The sequence below is a fragment of the Aspergillus pseudonomiae genome, assembly GCF_009193645.1.
Source record: "Aspergillus pseudonomiae strain CBS 119388 unplaced genomic scaffold BDV37scaffold_24, whole genome shotgun sequence".
In the NCBI taxonomy this organism is placed as follows: Eukaryota; Fungi; Ascomycota; class Eurotiomycetes; order Eurotiales; family Aspergillaceae; genus Aspergillus; species Aspergillus pseudonomiae.
Genome location: NW_022476016.1, coordinates 24,696 through 41,578, shown reverse-complemented (window position 1 = coordinate 41,578; position 16,883 = coordinate 24,696). Strand labels below are relative to the sequence as shown.

General features: G+C 47.3%; 7 protein-coding genes across 7 annotated transcripts; 3 read left to right on the top strand and 4 right to left on the bottom strand.

Annotated features, from left to right (window-relative positions):
* Nucleotides 1-473: 473 nt before the first annotated feature.
* On the top strand, nt 474-2,841 carry hsp70 (molecular chaperone Hsp70). The gene is made up of 3 exons (XM_032091467.1): nt 474-1,345; nt 1,431-2,472; nt 2,535-2,841. The coding sequence occupies exons 1-3, from the start codon at nt 598-600 to the stop codon at nt 2,668-2,670; spliced, it is 1,926 nt and encodes a 641-aa protein (XP_031942569.1). The 5' UTR covers nt 474-597; the 3' UTR covers nt 2,671-2,841.
* Nucleotides 2,842-3,653: 812 nt separating this feature from the next.
* Nucleotides 3,654-5,399, bottom strand: BDV37DRAFT_93428 (putative mitochondrial GTP/GDP transporter Ggc1). The gene is made up of 7 exons (XM_032091465.1): nt 5,108-5,399; nt 5,017-5,054; nt 4,892-4,933; nt 4,718-4,831; nt 4,528-4,661; nt 4,289-4,466; nt 3,654-4,227 (listed from the first exon to the last, which is right to left on the bottom strand). The coding sequence occupies exons 1-7, from the start codon at nt 5,187-5,189 to the stop codon at nt 3,892-3,894; spliced, it is 924 nt and encodes a 307-aa protein (XP_031942568.1). The 5' UTR covers nt 5,190-5,399; the 3' UTR covers nt 3,654-3,891.
* Nucleotides 5,400-6,052: 653 nt separating this feature from the next.
* Nucleotides 6,053-6,590, bottom strand: BDV37DRAFT_281919 (autophagy-related protein 8; the record flags this gene model as incomplete). Its single annotated transcript, XM_032086917.1, has 3 exons — nt 6,053-6,086; nt 6,140-6,372; nt 6,501-6,590. 3 exons carry the CDS (start codon nt 6,588-6,590, stop codon nt 6,053-6,055), a joined length of 357 nt encoding a protein of 118 aa, XP_031942567.1.
* Nucleotides 6,591-7,252: 662 nt separating this feature from the next.
* hem13 (coproporphyrinogen oxidase) lies at nt 7,253-9,003 on the top strand. The gene is made up of 2 exons (XM_032091469.1): nt 7,253-7,745; nt 7,811-9,003. Exons 1-2 carry the CDS (start codon nt 7,536-7,538, stop codon nt 8,912-8,914), a joined length of 1,314 nt encoding a protein of 437 aa, XP_031942566.1. The 5' UTR covers nt 7,253-7,535; the 3' UTR covers nt 8,915-9,003.
* Nucleotides 9,004-9,131: 128 nt separating this feature from the next.
* BDV37DRAFT_93477 (putative microtubule binding protein HOOK3) lies at nt 9,132-12,396 on the bottom strand. Its single transcript, XM_032091466.1, has 5 exons — nt 10,687-12,396; nt 10,278-10,390; nt 9,824-10,218; nt 9,660-9,755; nt 9,132-9,538 (listed from the first exon to the last, which is right to left on the bottom strand). Exons 1-5 carry the CDS (start codon nt 12,063-12,065, stop codon nt 9,350-9,352), a joined length of 2,172 nt encoding a protein of 723 aa, XP_031942565.1. The 5' UTR covers nt 12,066-12,396; the 3' UTR covers nt 9,132-9,349.
* A 332-nt stretch (nt 12,397-12,728) lies between these two features.
* BDV37DRAFT_281916 (uncharacterized protein) lies at nt 12,729-13,196 on the bottom strand (the record flags this gene model as incomplete). The annotated part of the gene is made up of 4 exons (XM_032086916.1): nt 12,729-12,834; nt 12,894-12,903; nt 12,981-13,005; nt 13,068-13,196. 4 exons carry the CDS (start codon nt 13,194-13,196, stop codon nt 12,729-12,731), a joined length of 270 nt encoding a protein of 89 aa, XP_031942564.1.
* Nucleotides 13,197-13,914: 718 nt separating this feature from the next.
* On the top strand, nt 13,915-16,865 carry BDV37DRAFT_94280 (putative mRNA cleavage factor complex component Pcf11). Its single transcript, XM_032091470.1, has 6 exons — nt 13,915-14,517; nt 14,626-15,078; nt 15,146-15,864; nt 15,915-16,110; nt 16,169-16,537; nt 16,599-16,865. Exons 1-6 carry the CDS (start codon nt 14,350-14,352, stop codon nt 16,647-16,649), a joined length of 1,956 nt encoding a protein of 651 aa, XP_031942563.1. The 5' UTR covers nt 13,915-14,349; the 3' UTR covers nt 16,650-16,865.
* The last annotated feature ends 18 nt before the right edge of the window (nt 16,866-16,883 follow it).

The window sequence follows — 16,883 nt, the reverse complement described above, 5'->3', positions numbered from 1 at the left end:
AAAAAAAAAAAAAAAAAAAAAAAAAAAAAAAAAAAAAAAAAAAAAAAAAAAAAAAAAAAAAAAAAAAAAAAAAAAAAAAAAAAAAACCTAGTAGTGAAATCATATTGTTCGATTAGTCCCTTCTAATCAAGAAAAATAATACTCAATTCACTATTCTATTTCCCCTAAGACTACAACTACTAGAGGTAACTAGAATAATCTTGAAAATAAAAGTAGCATCCCCTCCAAGGCAATGGAAATGGCCAGAACCCCACTGGCGAATTCTGGAAGGGAAGATCCGATCAAAATCCTCGCCCGACCCGTGTGGGCGAAGACCATCGAAGCCCATGGATGCCCATGGAAGCTATGACTTGCTAGAAGTTTCGCTGGAGCAGAAACTCACCGCCCACCACTATATCAACTGTAGTGCTCGCACAATCTCTGCCATCTCTCTCTCACACATTAAATTTTTTTTCTCCTTAACCTATCTGGTCTCATCCTCTATAGACAGGAGACTACTACTCTGTACATTACTTTAACAGTTTGATTCCCCCTCTGTTACGAATTCCTTTCCTCTTATCTCCTTTTTAACGAATTACCCCTCCAAATCTTTTCACAATGGCCCCCGCTGTCGGTATTGATTTGGGTACCACCTACTCCTGTGTGGGTGTGTTCCGTGATGACCGCATTGAAATCATTGCCAACGACCAGGGTAACCGTACCACCCCCTCCTTCGTGGCTTTCACCGACACCGAGCGTCTCATCGGTGATGCCGCCAAGAACCAGGTCGCAATGAACCCTCACAACACTGTCTTCGATGCCAAGCGTTTGATCGGTCGTCGTTATGCCGATGCTGAGGTCCAGTCTGATATGAAGCACTGGCCCTTCAAGATCGTCGATAAGGGTGGCAAGCCCATCATCCAGGTTGAGTTCAAGGGTGAGGAGAAGCAATTCACTCCCGAGGAAGTCTCCTCCATGGTCCTGACCAAGATGCGCGAGACCGCTGAGGCCTACCTTGGTGGTACTGTTAACAACGCCGTTATCACTGTCCCCGCCTACTTCAACGACTCTCAGCGTCAGGCTACCAAGGATGCTGGTCTCATCGCCGGTCTGAACGTCCTCCGTATCATCAACGAGCCTACTGCCGCCGCCATCGCCTATGGTCTAGACAAGAAGGCCGAGGGCGAGCGCAACGTCTTGATCTTCGATTTGGGTGGTGGTACCTTCGATGTTTCCCTCCTGACCATTGAAGAAGGCATCTTCGAGGTCAAGGCCACCGCTGGTGATACTCACCTCGGTGGTGAGGACTTCGACAACCGTCTCGTCAACCATTTCGTTAACGACTTCAAGCGCAAGAATAAGAAAGGTTAGTGTCTTTTTGGTCCCCCACAATCGCTTTCACCCCCATTTTGTAGCATCAGGAAAATCCAATGCTAACTTGTATCTGACAGATCTTACTACCAACGCCCGTGCCCTCCGTCGTCTCCGCACTGCCTGTGAGCGTGCTAAGCGTACACTCTCTTCCGCTGCCCAGACCTCTATTGAAATCGATTCTCTCTTTGAGGGCATTGACTTCTACACCTCGATCACCCGTGCCCGTTTTGAGGAACTTTGCCAGGACCTCTTCCGCGGTACTATGGAGCCCGTTGAGCGTGTCCTTCGTGATGCCAAGATCGACAAGTCCTCTGTCCACGAGATTGTCTTGGTCGGTGGTTCCACTCGTATCCCCAAGATCCAGCGCCTTGTCTCCGATTTCTTCAACAAGGAGCCCAACAAGTCCATCAACCCCGATGAGGCCGTTGCCTACGGTGCTGCCGTCCAGGCTGCCATTCTGTCTGGCGATAGCTCCTCCAAGTCCACCAACGAGATCTTGCTGCTCGACGTCGCCCCTCTGTCCCTCGGTATCGAGACCGCTGGTGGTGTTATGACCGCCCTCATCAAGCGCAACACCACAATCCCCACCAAGAAGTCCGAGACTTTCTCTACCTACTCCGATAACCAGCCTGGTGTGTTGATTCAGGTCTACGAGGGTGAACGTGCTCGCACCAAGGACAACAACCTGCTCGGAAAGTTCGAGCTCACTGGCATCCCCCCCGCTCCCCGCGGTGTTCCTCAGATCGAGGTAACCTTCGACGTTGATGCCAACGGTATCATGAACGTTTCTGCCGTTGAGAAGGGCACTGGAAAGACTAACAAGATCACCATCACCAACGATAAGGGTCGTCTCTCCAAGGAGGAGATCGAGCGCATGCTTGCCGATGCCGAGAAGTTCAAGGCTGAGGATGAGGCTGAGGCTTCCCGTATCCAGGCTAAGAATGGCCTTGAGTCTTACGCCTATTCCCTCAAGAACACCATCAATGAAGGCAAGCTCACCATCTCCGACTCCGATAAGGAGACGGTTACCGCCAAGGTTGATGAGATCATCGGCTGGCTCGACAACAACCAGACCGCCACGAAGGAGGAGTACGAATCCCAGCAGAAGGAGCTTGAAGGGTATGTGATATGAAACTCCTTGATTTTTCTACATGACTGATATGATGCTAACTGTGCTCTAGTGTTGCAAACCCCATCATCTCCGCTGCTTATGGCGGTGCTGCTGGCGGTGCTCCTGGCGGTGCTCCTGGCGCTGCCCCCGGTGGCTCCACTCGTACCGCTGACGAGGTCGAGGAGAAGCCCGAAGAGCTTGACTAAGTGTCTTGAATGACAATGTTTTTCTTTTCTTTTCACCTTGCTGTTTGCGGATGGGCGATCGGCTTTTAATGGTTTTTTTTTTTTTTTTTCCTTAATACTCTCTGCTTGTTTCTTTTTAACGAATTTATGGGATTTTCTTTTTGTGCATGGCTGCATAGATCCGAGTTTCATCTTGACGCATGATGATTTGCAGTACCTGGGAGGGAAAAAAGTTCCTTACGAACGTTCCATTCTTCATTAAAAAAATTTGGTCCATGTATCGTAGAATACAGTAACTGAGGCTAATTTGCACATGTTCATCCTTTAACGATACCTTGAGACGCAAATAGTCGAGAATAGATATGATCGATTATTTTCAGTTGTCTATACTGACATTGAGTTTTATACCTCATTCGACTAGACCCTGGAAATACCGCCGTCTATTCATCGTTCATAGACCCTCAAAATCCCCCTCCCACCATCTGCGTAACCTTCTTCCTCCCATCTGCAAAACCTCGCCGTATCCGATTTCCTGGGCCCTTTCAGGGAATTTCTCGCGCTGGTCCCGACAGATCCGGAGGAAGGCAGCAGAGACTCCTATTGTGAAGGCGAAAAAGGGGTCCCCAACTCTATGTATCCGCAAGTCCATAGTATTAGTTTTTGCAGAAATTCGAAACAAGCTACGTCGGTTCATACATATTATGAACATTGTTTGGTTAAAGACGATGGATCTGCGACGTACTTGGAAATTAGGTAGATTTGCATAACTGCTATTGCCTCCCGCGAAGCAAGGTATGTTCAGTTTGTTGAGATAAGAGTGAGATTTCTCAGTCGTGATAGGTATCATGAAGTCAGGTTGTGCTATAAATCACGTGATGTTACTCTGATGGACTGCCCTGAAGGGCGCGGCCGTTCTCCATGTAAACAAATCAGAAGAAAGGCTTTACGTGACCCTGGCGATACCTGTGGCTCAGACTCACCGAATAGCGCTTATATATATATTCTTTAGCTATCAGATATGGCTATGTAAAATTAAGAGAAGTTCACTCTTTTGATCAAGGTCTTACCCATGATTCGATCATACCAAATAAAAGTATCTATCAAAATACAAAGGGCCTGACAGTATGTTCTATCATGTTACTACCGACAGCCGCACGAAGGTAAGAAAAAGAAGAAAAAAGGAAAAAAGAAAAAGCCAAAAGTCTAAAGCCTGCTATTAATATCATTCCGTGCTCCTCTCGTTTATAAGACCTGGCCAAACGCGGGAATCAACGTCTGAGCCAGCCAGAAGCTGAAAACAAGCTTGGGCCCGGTCATGAGCAGCTTAGGTGTGAGACCCTTGAAGAAACTGGTGAGGCCCTCGTTTTTCGCCATGTTCGACACAATGCGGAAGCCAGACTCAGGGTTCTCGAAATTGCGGTTCTGGATACGAGTCTTGATCACATCCAGGGGAGCCGACACAATTAGAGAGGCACTGGCACCACAGACGGATGCCACAAAGTTCTGCGCCCAGGAAGCCGAATTATAGTCCTGCAAGTTATAGATGTATTCCTTGGCGAAGGCGGAACCACCAAACAGCTTTATTACAGATTAGCATCCTAAGCATAATCGACCGGGTCGTCAATGATCAGAAGCATACCGCGAAAGATCCAGGTGCATTGCGAGCAGCAGTCCAGCCGGCACCGCGGTAGAGTCCCATGCCTTCATCGGAGATGATCTTGAAAAGGCCGCGACCACGGAAGGCCTCGGGATTCGTCTGACGTTTAATCTTCAGGACATCCAAAGGAAGAAGGACAATTTCACCGATACCGATTAAACTTATTCAAATCTCAGCAACGGTCTATATGCTAAATTTCTCCTGGTGAGGGAACAACAAACCTTCCGGCGGTAGCATGCATGATAGCCTTGCCTGTTCCTTTTCCAAAAGCATTATCGAAGTCGGCACCATGATGTTTTGCCAGGTAATCCCTTGCGAATGGCTGACCACCGTATTTGTAGATTCGTTGCAGAACCTGTCGAGACCTATCAGCCGATTGCGACACGTGCCTGTATCATCTGTTCTACATACCTTGTAGCCAGCAGCGTAACCAAGACCAGGGAACATCGAAGTAAACTTGCGCCCCAGGGAAGCGTTGGCATACTCTTTGAAAACGACCTGTTTCATACCTTCAATTGACGTAATCTAACTCCGAATACAGTCAGTAAACATGTGATAAACAGTATGTAAGACGGTGGTGCATACCCGGGTCTGATTGCTCATCAATCGCTTTGCAGTTGTATCAACCTTTGGATAGCATTAGTGTCATCTGAACTACGAGACCTTTTAGAAAGGCGAAAACAAAAAATCATCCAAAAGTTTAATCGTACCGGATGGAAAACTAGGAGCTCCGCAATTCCAGCGGTTCCTAGTGCGTTATCTTAGCAGCCAAAAATTTCACGAACGCAAGGACAAACTTACCTGAACCCAGAAGTCGAGCAGTCGCGGACTCCTTCTTAACATCCTTGGAGGCAGCACCAGCCGGAGCAATGGCAGGAGACATTTTTTCTTTTTTTTGCTTTGCTTGTTGAGAAGTTGTTCGATCTGGGGACCAAAGTCGTCGATGGTTAAATTTTTCTTCAATAGATTATTTGTGAAAAGCCCGTGCCAAAGCGATCAGATCAAAGACAAGCAACAAAGCACGTACTTGAAATAGCAGAACAAAAGCAGTACAAGCGAACAAAAAGGAGAGAAGAAGTTAAAAGGTGCAAAAGGAAAAGAACACCAGGGACGTGAAGAGAAGATGCAAAGACCCGGTCAGTCATCGCCTGTTTTGCGCCGAGTCGGACTTTCCTCGAGGCCTCCCCGACGTTGAACCAAACACTAGTCCCAAACAGGACTGGGCCATCGGCATTGATATCGGAGAGACGGGTTAGTAATCTCATGTCTAAGCCATGTTATGTAACGGATACGTCCCATGTAGCTATGCTCTACTAAGTAAAGGACTGTCTCGATCATACCCAGTAGAATATTCATAGTATTTGTGAACATGTGAACATGTTGCCAGGAATTTCTTGCTACTTGCCATCAATTGACTAACCACATCAGCATACAAAAAAAAAAAAAGCGTGCTACGTAATGTAGCCCGACATAAGGATGAAAGCATCACTGCCTGTTAGCACGTATCGCCAGATAATCACATCAAAAGTAATTTGCATTTAAACTTTAAAAAGGTCTTTGCCAATAAAGGTCATAACGGGAATACGGAACACCTGATATAACGCCTGCACACATGAAGAATCACCGCAAGGTCTAACCAGCTCATTCGCCTCATTCCGGAGTGGCTGGTCACACACCCGGCCCCAAAACAAAGCACATACCAACGGTGGAACAGTTACATAGCTTGAGAGAACGGCTGGCTAGAGCTTAAAGGTCGCCGAATGTGTTTTCCCCGGAATATCTAGAGAGTATGTCAATATGTGCCAAAACCCGTCTTTGAAGAATAAAGCGTACGTGATGTACAGAAAGCCATCTTCATCCTTGTGTTCTTCATAAATACTGCTCATAAGTGCAGCTGTTGGCGGTAACACCTCGTCGACGAAGATGAAGATAGCCTTCTCTGGAGACAGCTTGATGCGCTTGCGGATAACATAGACGAACTGCCCGACAGTAAGGTCTGCAGGAACAAGATACTTCTTCTTATCAATAGTGGCGATGTCCGACTTCTCGACCTTCTCACAGATTACCTACGGGTGAAACTCAAGTTAGCACTTCAAACAAGCGGTGAGTAGACATTTTGCCTCTCTGAGGAAGAGTAGCTTAAGGGCAAAGAACCATCACACAGAAGTACAAATTCAGATAGGGTTATGCGTACTGGAATGCGATCAGCGTATTTCTGTCGGATACGCTCGGCTTCTGCCTTGCGCTTCTCAAAGGGGTGCTCGTCCTTGAACTTGGAGCGCATATTGATGGATCGAATCAGTTAATGGAAACAACTAGGTCGGTTTACTATGAGTACTAGGTACGTCAACGAGATAATATGTAGATGGTGTGAGGTACAGAGCGATGCAAATGAGATGTTTGGTGCAAAGGTGAGCAGTAGGGAGAAGGTGGATGATGACAAAAGGGAGAGAGCAAAGCCCCGCGTCATGGGTAGTTCCACGGCTGATAAGGTCGCCAGGAGAGCGGATCACGGGGTGGAGGCGGTGAACAGCCCCACACGGGGAGTCAGATGCCCCAAGTCATCCATTCACTCGACCTGGTTTGTTTGGTTTTTGTCATCTTCATTGAACCAAGTCAGGGAGTTCATAAATATACGTCATATCTTCATGTGGAGTGCCTGAGTGATGTTCCGGTGATACTGGGCCTGGAGTGCTGTACAAAGATATCTTGTAGTTGTGGGCAGGTGTCAGCCTCCACCTGATCAGCGGCTAGTGTACTGGTGCGTGCTATCTCCATAAAGGGCTCTTGATAGGCTCTGCTCGTGGAATTTATAGTCCATATTTCAATCATGTCCAAGCTCCAAGTATCGATAGCCTCTATTCTATGAGAACTCTCACTCTATCTGGTACTATTTGCAAGCTGCCATGTGAGTCACGACTATATCTATAAAAATAGACAACCCTCCAAATGATGCAAACAAAGCAAACTATTTGTCTTGGAATACCATGACTAAGCAGAGATGTATAACTGTATGTGCAAACAGTGCAAACGACATTATATCCGAGATATCCTGACTACGGGTGGTCCCATACAGGTTTGATCCAGAGAAGGTAACTTCAGAATTGAGCTACCTATATTCCTTATGATAGGTGGAGCCATTTGAGAGAGTGTGCACCCACTCATATCGTTCCGGTACCACCTGATCCTTCCATAAATCAGCCAATTCTCAATTCCATTTTATAAAATCATGTCCTTGTCCCGGCCATATATGCCTCTTAGGAGGTCACTCTGCCACTTCTCATCGCAGAGCAGACGCGCACCTTGTAACTTCAAGAATATATTTCGCAGGTATTCAGCGGAGCAGCGATCCCGTGAACCGAAACCATTTACCGTGTGGAGGCCATACCTACGACTCGCCATTGGCGTCCCATTCATCGGAGCTCTGATATATTCCATGGTAAATATATGTTTCGAGGCCAAAAGGCACCTTTTGTTATGGTTTTGGTCTAACAAAGGATGTAGATGACAGGTGAAGTAACCGAACTCGACTCTCCCTCGATTGTGGAGCTCGACGAAGCGTTGAAGAAACAAGCAACGATTAGCGAAAACTCTCCGATGCGTTTGCGAATGGAGAAACTGATCAAAGAGCATCAAAAAAAAATAGTAGATGAGTTAAGCCGGATTGATGGTACTCAGTTCAAAACGGATACCTGGGCACGTCCCAATGGAGGTGGCGGCATATCCTGTGTCCTCCAAGATGGCAATGTTTTCGAGAAAGCAGGTGTCAACGTATCGGTTGTCTATGGTGAATTGCCCCGGGCTGCTATTGAGAAAATGAGGGCAGATCACAAATCATTTGTCGGCGCAGACGTGGAATCTTTGGAATTTTTCGCTGCTGGCCTATCGCTGGTTCTGCACCCCCATAATCCCATGGCACCAACTGTCCATCTGAACTACCGCTACTTCGAGACGTCAGACCCTAAGGATCCTATCAATGGAGATAAGAATTGGTGGTTTGGCGGTGGCACAGACTTAACCCCTTCCTACCTGTTCCCCGAGGACGTCAAGCATTTTCACCAGACCATCAAAGACGCCTGCGATAGGCATGACGCAACATATTACCCTCGATTCAAGGCCTGGTGCGATAAATATTTCTACCTTCCACATCGCCGAGAGTCTCGTGGTGTTGGTGGTATCTTTTTTGATGATCTGGACGCCAGTTTCCTAGAGTCGTCTGCCACGTCATCACAGAATTCTCAGGAAACTCTGTTCTCGTTCGTCTCCGATAGTCTTGCTTCCTTCCTCCCGTCCTATGTTCCTATCATTGAACGCCGAAAGGATATGCCATTCACACCTGCTCAGAAAGAATGGCAGCAGCTTCGACGTGGGCGCTATGTGGAATTCAACCTGGTTTATGACCGTGGTACCAGCTTTGGCCTGCGCACCCCCAACGCTCGTATCGAAAGTATATTGATGAGTCTCCCTCGCACCGCAAGCTGGGCCTATATGGACCCGGTGTCAGGAACCCGCACCGAGGCTTCTGCGGAGGAAGAGAACCTAGGCGAGGACAAGGAGCGTGAAAAGGAATTAATGGATGTTCTCAGACACCCCAGGCAATGGGTGTAAGCCTCCCTATTATTGTTAATGTTATTATTATTATGAAGGCACATGACCAAAATTCAGGTAAAGTCTTCCCTTCATCTGTACAATATAATATCAAGTGTGATTCTAAGAAGTCAACTGGAGATTGTGTCGTTTCTTTAATTTATATTCCTGTTGGCCTATCTGCACAGAATCTGAAAACTAGACGACTGGCCAGTGGCATATAAACATATCATTTTCGAAATATAAAGGGCATGCATGCTTTATCGTTATATATGGCTTATTCTGTCTTAACACTAGTAACAGGTTAAAGTGATAAACAAGGGTAATGCAATCTAAGAGAGAAGTAAATGTAGACAAACGAAATTGAAAAAGTGCAAGCCATAAAACAAGACATGATTGCAGGAACATATATATATTGCTAAGGGCTAGTCTTCGAATTAGGACGTACCAGTCATCCTAACGACCAGCTACTAAGCTCCTTTGCCTTGCCAACCAGCCTTTCTGAGCATCGGCCAGACTCGACCCGTGACGATACCTCGAGACGGGAACATTATTGTTCTGTAGTCGACTTTGCATCTCATACCAGGCGGAGCTCATAAGAGCAAGCTCTCTCGTCTGAGCGTCGATTAACTTCTGAAGTTCGATCTGTGTACATCGTGATGATTTAGCAAATGTAAAGAAGACGGGGTAAGGGGTCCATAATTATCAATCCATGAAACAACGTAGCATATGAGCAAATTAAACAGATACTGGCATGTCTACCTACCTCGCGATCTTTCGGTATGGTTTCATCCGCATCGTCTTCGAAATGTTTTAGTCGCTGCTGGAGGAACTTGATGTGTTCGTTTTGGTTGTGGATATACTGCAATTTTGTTTCAGCACCAACTTTTGGCGTGTGATAATAGAGTTTCATGGTTCGATTCCACTGACCTCAGCGCGTTGTGCCAGTCTCTCTAGGTTCCGCTCAATAAGCTCAACGACTTGTTTCGTGAGCTCCACACCAGACTTCTGGGTAGCTTCCGGGGCACCACCACTGTCTTGTGCCGCGATATCTGCTAGTAGCTTTTTCATTTCCTCCATTGTTTCTTGGTCTTCCACTCGACTTTCAGCAATCTCAGCCTGTCTGTTGTCAAGCATTGTCCGAAGCTCATCCCGTTCAGCACATGCTTCCCTGGCCAGGGCCAAACTAGCCTCAAGTTCAGCTTGGAGCGTATGTACTTTGTGTTTGATTTCACCCGATTCGTCGCGTAATTTGGTTGATTCCAATAAGTCAATCTCTCTGATCTCATCAATCATGGCTAGCTTCTCCTTGCTCGCAAGTAAGGCTGTCAAATGGTAAGTAAACATGCGATCAATTTTTCTCCGAGTTGAGGTATATCCTGACCGGCTGCTTGAGCATCGGCAAGCGCTCTACTAGACTTGTCGAAAGAGTCTTGTGACTCCGCAAGTTTCTTGAGTACAGAAACATACTGATCATACAGCTTCCAAAATTCGTCACTGAAAGTCCCGTTAGCGGTAGTAGTTAGGAGAATTGCGACTGAAATACCCCTGAGTAGAATTTTCTCGCGCATTCTGCAGCGTTTCACTGAAGGTATCGGAAAACTCTTCATGCTGAGCATTAACCTGTAACATAGTGTCAGCCAATTTTGCCCCTGTATACTAGTTCTGGGGTATAAATTACAATTGCCGAGGTTCCCTTCAAGAATTCGACCTCTTTCTTGAGCTCATCATTTTCGGTTTTCCTGTAGCGCGGAGTCAGCCCATACTTGGAGGGTAAGACAGGGAGCACTAACAATTGTGATTCCTTAACGCCAATGTCTTCAAAGTCCTTTTGTAGCGTGCCCTGCAGCTTTGGCATTTCGCTGCCTGGCGTAAGAGCTGGGCTCCCAGGGGAGCCTTCAAGTTCTCGGATCCGTTCCCGTAACTCACTAATTAGTGCATCATCTCTCTCACGCTGTTCCTCGGCACTGCTAAGTCGCTCTGTCAGGGCGTGGTTATTGAATTCAAGTTGCTTCTTCAAACTCTGCATTTCACTGCATTCCTGCTCGATTCGTGGCAAGACTCGTCTATATTCTTCAAGTTCAACATCGCGTTCCGATGTCCATCTTTGCTGCGAATCTGACTCTTTCAGTTGCTGTTGGAGGTCTTTAATCTGATTCTTGAGCGTCTGATTCTCCTTTTCAAAATCCTGACTGGCTTGTAGCTTTGACCGATATTTCTCCGCTGCATTGGCCTTCCTAGCGAGTTGGTCTCTTTCTGTTTTCAACTCATCATAGTCATCCTGCAACCTCTGGAACCGTTCGTTCTTCACGCGCAAGGACTCTACTGTCATTCGCAGGCTGTCAACTTCATCCTGGGCCGCCGCGAGCCGAGCCTCCTGGGATGCGATGATGTCTTCCTGCTGGCGCGATTTAGACTCTAAAGCTTTTGTATTGAAACCAAGGTCGCCTTTGCCGGACTTCAGATTTCCTAGTCGATCCTCCGTGGTCGCGAGGCGGCTCTGGAGAGTATCGTTATTCTCTTGAAGGCGTGCCAGACGGTTATGTAGGTCCTCCAATGCCTTCTCGAGCTCCTTCTTCTCATGCGTCAAACGGTCATTCTCAGCAAGCACTTTCCCTACTCGTTCCTCGAATTGCAGCTCTAGATCAACAGGATGTTCCCGTTTGGACAAGTCCTCCTTGATCTCGTCCACGGGGTCAAGAGGCTCGTGTTGGCCATTTTCGGCTTCTTCGAAAATATCTTTCAGGGATTCCTGGGTCGGAGTGCTCAATGTTTGGAGAGTTTCCACGTAGGACGGCGCGTTCGGCGAACGGATGGCGGCGATCAAAATGAGCTTGAGGAGTTTGTTTGTTTCCTTGATCGAACTCTTTTCAGCGACCACTTCCAAATTTGGCGCCGGATCCAATCCAGAAGGAATCCCGTCGGGCTGTTGGCGGATATAGTTGACCAGCGTTTTGAGAATGTGTTTCAAGTTCTGTAGTTTGGACAACCAATGATCCGACGGATTGCGCTGTGGTAGCTCATCGAGGAAATATTGGGGGTCGATATCTTGTAAGACTTCCCAAAGTATGGTCCCATCTGTCAATTCATCGGTTGTTCGGATTGTTTTGCCAAGGGCGAAACTATTGATCCATTCCAACAGGGCCTGTGTGATAGTGTGTTCAGAAGCCATGTTGGCCTAAAAGGCAGTTGGGTCGGGGAATGCTTCAGGGGTCAGACAACAAGATATCAGGGCGATGGACGATGAGACGGCACGTAAAATCGCATTCTTCTGAAGCAAAGAGGGGCAGATCGGTTGACGAGTTATCGGCAAAGACTCTGAAGGTGTTCTTTCGCAATTTCGCGGGATCCTAAGTGGGATCCACGCTACGCGCATAAATAGATTATTTAGTATGATTTAAGTAGTTCTAAGCCGCGGAGGGGCTTGGAACTTAAATAGTAGCCCCTGTCGATTTTCCCTTCTTCTTTTCTCTCTTTCTGTAGTGTTTTTCGCGCGCTACAGTTTACCACTGGCAATGATTAAAAGAAGCGCATACGGTTGCGCCCGGTTGGTTTTCTCTCTTCTAACAGATGTGTCAAGGAATAGCAGGATAAATATCGACGACTCGCACGAATACCATCCATTACACGCACAACAATAACAATTTTGAAAGTGCTACTAGGACTACTGCATTTAAAATACCAACGCAACAATTCCCATGGGTTCATAAACAATCATAATTCGTTAGCCCTGCTCATGTTGGCTCTCGTGATCTAACGGAACGAACAGTCCCTAGACCAGGACGGCCGCTGGGATGCGCAAGGAAAGCTTCTTCGAACACCATGGTTCTGATCACTACTGGATAGACACTGTGAGGTCCTTCTCAATTGTCGGGTTGTACTTCGCAGATTGGACTGAGATTTTCTGAACCGCCGATTCGGGAGCGTCTGCAGAGAAGCCGCTAAGAGGCTGTTAGAAGTTGCTGCTGAGCGTGAACGATAAGGGAAAGGGAAGAAATACTTGATTATCTCTAGGCAGGAGGATGCGTATTAGTCCTTGATGCACATATAATCAGTCTTTCATCGGGAGGGATTCATGGGTACTTACCGAACTTATGAGTGATATGTCCACCCTAGGAATGAAAAGGATCAGTATGCCAAGTCAGTACAGAATCCGTAACGGTCTACAACATACAGCACTGATGACGGACTTCATTGCATCCTCTAGGACAGATGGAGGGGTGTCTTTAGGATAAGTGACCACAATCGGATTGGCCAAAGACAGAGTCAGGCATCCGAGAAGCAGGGCGGGGAGCGACTTCATTTTCATATGGCACTCTCTGTAAATAGAATGGATATCCTGAAGTACAATGGTAAATATAGATAGGGAAGCTTAAGGAAGAAACTGAGTAGAACAGGGTTGTCTGATACCAGTGCTAGTACTTGGTTCCTACCTAACTGATGAACCATCCTGTTGCAATACGACCCCTGAATCAGCAACTGCGTCATTAAGTGGCAGCTGACTCAGCCACCAGTCACATTTGTTAACCGCCGAACTATAACCCAAATTAACTAGCGCTTTCCCTTTCCTCGAAATAATCTTCATTGACGTCTGATAACCGTTCCAATCCACAATTCTTACCCTTGTTCCTCTGTCTCGTTCGATTTCAACTTTGTCCTCCCTCTCCACCTGGATTTCGACTTTTCCTTACATACTTAGTGGGCATCTTCTAAGATTCCCTCACCCCTTGAGCTTCTCAATTTCATCCGCGGCTGCTTTTGTTGAGCGGCAGTCTTCCTGAGCTGCGACATTGCCCTAGATCTTTCTCTGGTAATCCAGATAACCCTGCGCAGCTTCTCCATACCGATCTGGGTCATATTACTAGTCGTTACTTAGTTGAAGGGTCAATCGGCGCGGGGTCATATGAGGTAGACTTGACAGGGATTCGGGCGGTTTTCGAGGGTTCTTTTCTTATTCTGATTTTGGGCGGAGGTCTTGCATCCTCGTGTTGTTGTCTCAAACCTGACGAAGATAGCTAGCAAGCATTCTACAAGTTTCGGCATCTCTTTCCATCTCTTGCTCTTTCAGGAGACTGTTATTCTCGGAAATCAAAGGAGGGGAGAATAAGAAACCTATATACGATAAATCCGAAGAAAAAGCAGAGAAAAGACATTAAAGGGGAGAAAGAAAAAAGGAAGAAAAACAGAAGAAGAACAGAAGAACAGAAAAAACAGGGAGAGAGAGAGGAATTGATCGGCTGTGCAAACCACACGAACGGGGAAAGAGGAATAAAGAAAAGGAAAGAAAGAAGAAAGCAACCGAAGAACAAAAAAGAAGAAGAAGAAGAAGAAGAAGAATATAATAGCATTGAGTGTTACCAGTCGGCACTCGTGAATTATACAGTTCTTCACCCACACCCTCATTTCATCCCTTATACTCCCCTTCGTGATCAGCATCCACCTGTGTATTTGCCAATATGTCGTCAGGACTGGCCTCCGACGAAGTCGCTGAGGATTACAAGAACTCATTGGAAGATCTAACAACGAACGACAGGTTCCAGATCAGCAATTTAACGGTCATAGCCAAGGAGAACACCGAGCATGCCATGGCCATCTCCCGAGTATTGGAGAATCACATTCGAACAGTAGGTGCTATACTCTTTCCCAGATCATACGCTTGTTGGTGTCGTATTTTGCAAGGTGCATTGCCGGCAGTAGTCTTCCTGAATGAACTTCTAATCTTTGTTCTGTAGACGCCTCCGGCCCAGAAGTTGCCCGCCTTGTATGTAGTCGATTCAATTGTCAAGAATGTAGGGACACCCTACACGCTTTTTCTGGGGCGCAATATGTACCAGACATTCATGAATGCCTATACCTTGGTCGACTCGCCAACTCGCAGAAAGTTGGACGAGATGCTCAAAACATGGAAGGAGCCGGTCCCTGGTTCTCTAGACACGAGGCCAGTCTTTCCTCCGGAAGTTACTCGCGGCATCGAAAGTGCACTCATCAAAGCGAGGACAGCCGCCCTGCAGCAGCAACAGGCGAGGAGCCAACAGGAAGTTCTTACTCGTGGGCGGGTTGGGACACCCCCAGGTTGGGGGAGTAGCAGCGCAACAGCTCAGAGTTCTACTCGTTATCCTCCATCCACAAATTCAACGCCACCTATGCTATATCACAGGAATGGGCCCGGTCATGGGTTTCCATCGGTAAGCTGTCATACGTTTGATTTTTACCATGTTCTTATTACATTTATGTATCTAACATATTCAACAGGCAGACCCGCGATCAACTCCAACGCCTCAACTTCAGCAACAGCAACAGCAGGATGTGAACCTCTCAGCTTTGAATCGGGATATAGAGGCTTTAATCGCAACTGCTCGAAGCGATTTTGCGAATAACCCCCTCGACCCTTCCGTACAGCAACGGCTAAAGGCTCTTCTGGACCTCCAGGGTATCTTGCAACGCCAGGAACTTACTCAGGAGCAATTGAAGCTTGTGCGCGATCAGGTTTCTGCACTTTCCCCAAAACCCCCAAATTCAGTTCCTTCGACTCTTCCCCCTGCTATTCCAGCGGTGTCGACACCATCGATGGCAATGCCTCCCGTGCAAGCCATTTCTCAGCCTCTTCAGCAGCTTCTGAACCCCGGGACACTTGCTGAGCTTATCAAAACTACCGCTGCACGCCAGCAGCCTACACCACCGCCTCAGGCTCAGAGTATCTTGCCACAAGCGCCTAGCAGTGGGATATCGCAGCCAACTGGTACTTTAAACCCGGAGAACCCACTGATTGCGGCGCTCAGAGCACGCGGCCTTTTGCCCCCTGCGTCGGCACCCCCAACAACGTCCGCTACGCCTTCCTCAAACCTCGCTTCTGTCTTTCCTTTCATTGTGCCTGGTCAAGTGCGATTTACACCTCCTGTGCCGACGCCTCAAGTGACCGATAATTCGAATATACAAATTAATGTTCAAATGAACACAGCGTCTATCAAGATGTAGGTTATGCGTATGTTTTATCATCCGACGCCACTGACTTAAGTGACAGACCACGCAATACCTTCATAGCTACTCTTTATGAGTCGAAGCCCAATCGTTGTGGGACTTGTGGGCGTCGTTTTTCTGCAACAGAGGATGGGAAGGAAAAGAAAGCACGCCATCTAGACTGGCACTTCAGAACTAACCAACGCATGGCAGAGGCAGCCAGGCGGGCCCAGAACCGCAGTTGGTATGTTGATGAACGGGTGAGCATTCTATTCGCACCTACCTGATTTGAGTTGCTGTTTGACTGACCCGAGGTAGGATTGGATCAAATCCCGAGAGGTGGGCGATGATGAAGGCCTTTTGGACACAGAAACATCCGGTGAAGTTGCAAATGGAGGCGATGGTGGTTCTGCGAAGAAAGGGCCACCGAAGCAATGGATACGTGCTCCGAACGATGCCACTCTACGGAATACGCCCTGTCCTATTTGCCAGGAGAAATTCGAGTCGACATGGTCTGAGGATGTCCAAGACTGGATATGGCAAGATGCCGTCAAAGTCGGGAATCGCGTGTACCATGCGAGTTGTTATGCAGAGGTGACTAAAGACGGTTCCACGCCAGCACGCCGAGGTACTCCTTTAGGGCGTACTGGAACTCCAGACTCCGTATTGGGCAAACGCAAGGCTGAGGTAGGTTTTGCTGGACGTGAAATGAAAATTGAAGAATTCAGTGACTGACAGTGTGCGCTAGGGAACTGATTCCCCTAACCAAAATGCCCGGGTCAAGTTGGAGCTAATGTGAGAATATCATCTGGTGGAAGAGAACTAGAAATTGCATTTTTTGCTTGGTCTGGTCAGAAATGCGTGCTTCGAGCCCATGAGCCCTCCATCTTCCCTCCCTTTCCTTTCCTTTCCTTTCTTTTGCATTAGGACAGAGTCCCTATGGCGTTCGGAATCCATCTTCAGTGTGATGTACTCCAGCAATTGGGGTGTTTTGTATATATACATAGTAGCCAAGATTTCACCCGACACTTCG

Coding starts and splice junctions, on each gene's coding strand:
- BDV37DRAFT_94280 (XM_032091470.1), top strand. CDS start 14,350: ATGTCGTCAGGACTGGCCTCCGACGAAGTCGCTGAGGATTACAAGAAC. Junction 15,079..15,145: donor CCGGTCATGGGTTTCCATCG/GTAAGCTGTCAT, acceptor CATATTCAACAG/GCAGACCCGCGATCAACTCC. Junction 15,865..15,914: donor AACACAGCGTCTATCAAGAT/GTAGGTTATGCG, acceptor CTTAAGTGACAG/ACCACGCAATACCTTCATAG.
- BDV37DRAFT_93428 (XM_032091465.1), bottom strand. CDS start 5,189: ATGTCTCCTGCCATTGCTCCGGCTGGTGCTGCCTCCAAGGATGTTAAG. Junction 4,467..4,527: donor ATGCATGCTACCGCCGGAAG/GTTTGTTGTTCC, acceptor GATTTGAATAAG/TTTAATCGGTATCGGTGAAA. Junction 4,228..4,288: donor ATGCACCTGGATCTTTCGCG/GTATGCTTCTGA, acceptor TCTGTAATAAAG/CTGTTTGGTGGTTCCGCCTT.
- hem13 (XM_032091469.1), top strand. CDS start 7,536: ATGTCCTTGTCCCGGCCATATATGCCTCTTAGGAGGTCACTCTGCCAC. Junction 7,746..7,810: donor GAGCTCTGATATATTCCATG/GTAAATATATGT, acceptor CAAAGGATGTAG/ATGACAGGTGAAGTAACCGA.
- hsp70 (XM_032091467.1), top strand. CDS start 598: ATGGCCCCCGCTGTCGGTATTGATTTGGGTACCACCTACTCCTGTGTG. Junction 1,346..1,430: donor CAAGCGCAAGAATAAGAAAG/GTTAGTGTCTTT, acceptor TGTATCTGACAG/ATCTTACTACCAACGCCCGT. Junction 2,473..2,534: donor CAGCAGAAGGAGCTTGAAGG/GTATGTGATATG, acceptor ACTGTGCTCTAG/TGTTGCAAACCCCATCATCT.
- BDV37DRAFT_93477 (XM_032091466.1), bottom strand. CDS start 12,065: ATGGCTTCTGAACACACTATCACACAGGCCCTGTTGGAATGGATCAAT. Junction 10,391..10,686: donor GGCGTTAAGGAATCACAATT/GTTAGTGCTCCC, acceptor CGGGACTTTCAG/TGACGAATTTTGGAAGCTGT. Junction 9,756..9,823: donor GACTGGCACAACGCGCTGAG/GTCAGTGGAATC, acceptor ACAAAATTGCAG/TATATCCACAACCAAAACGA.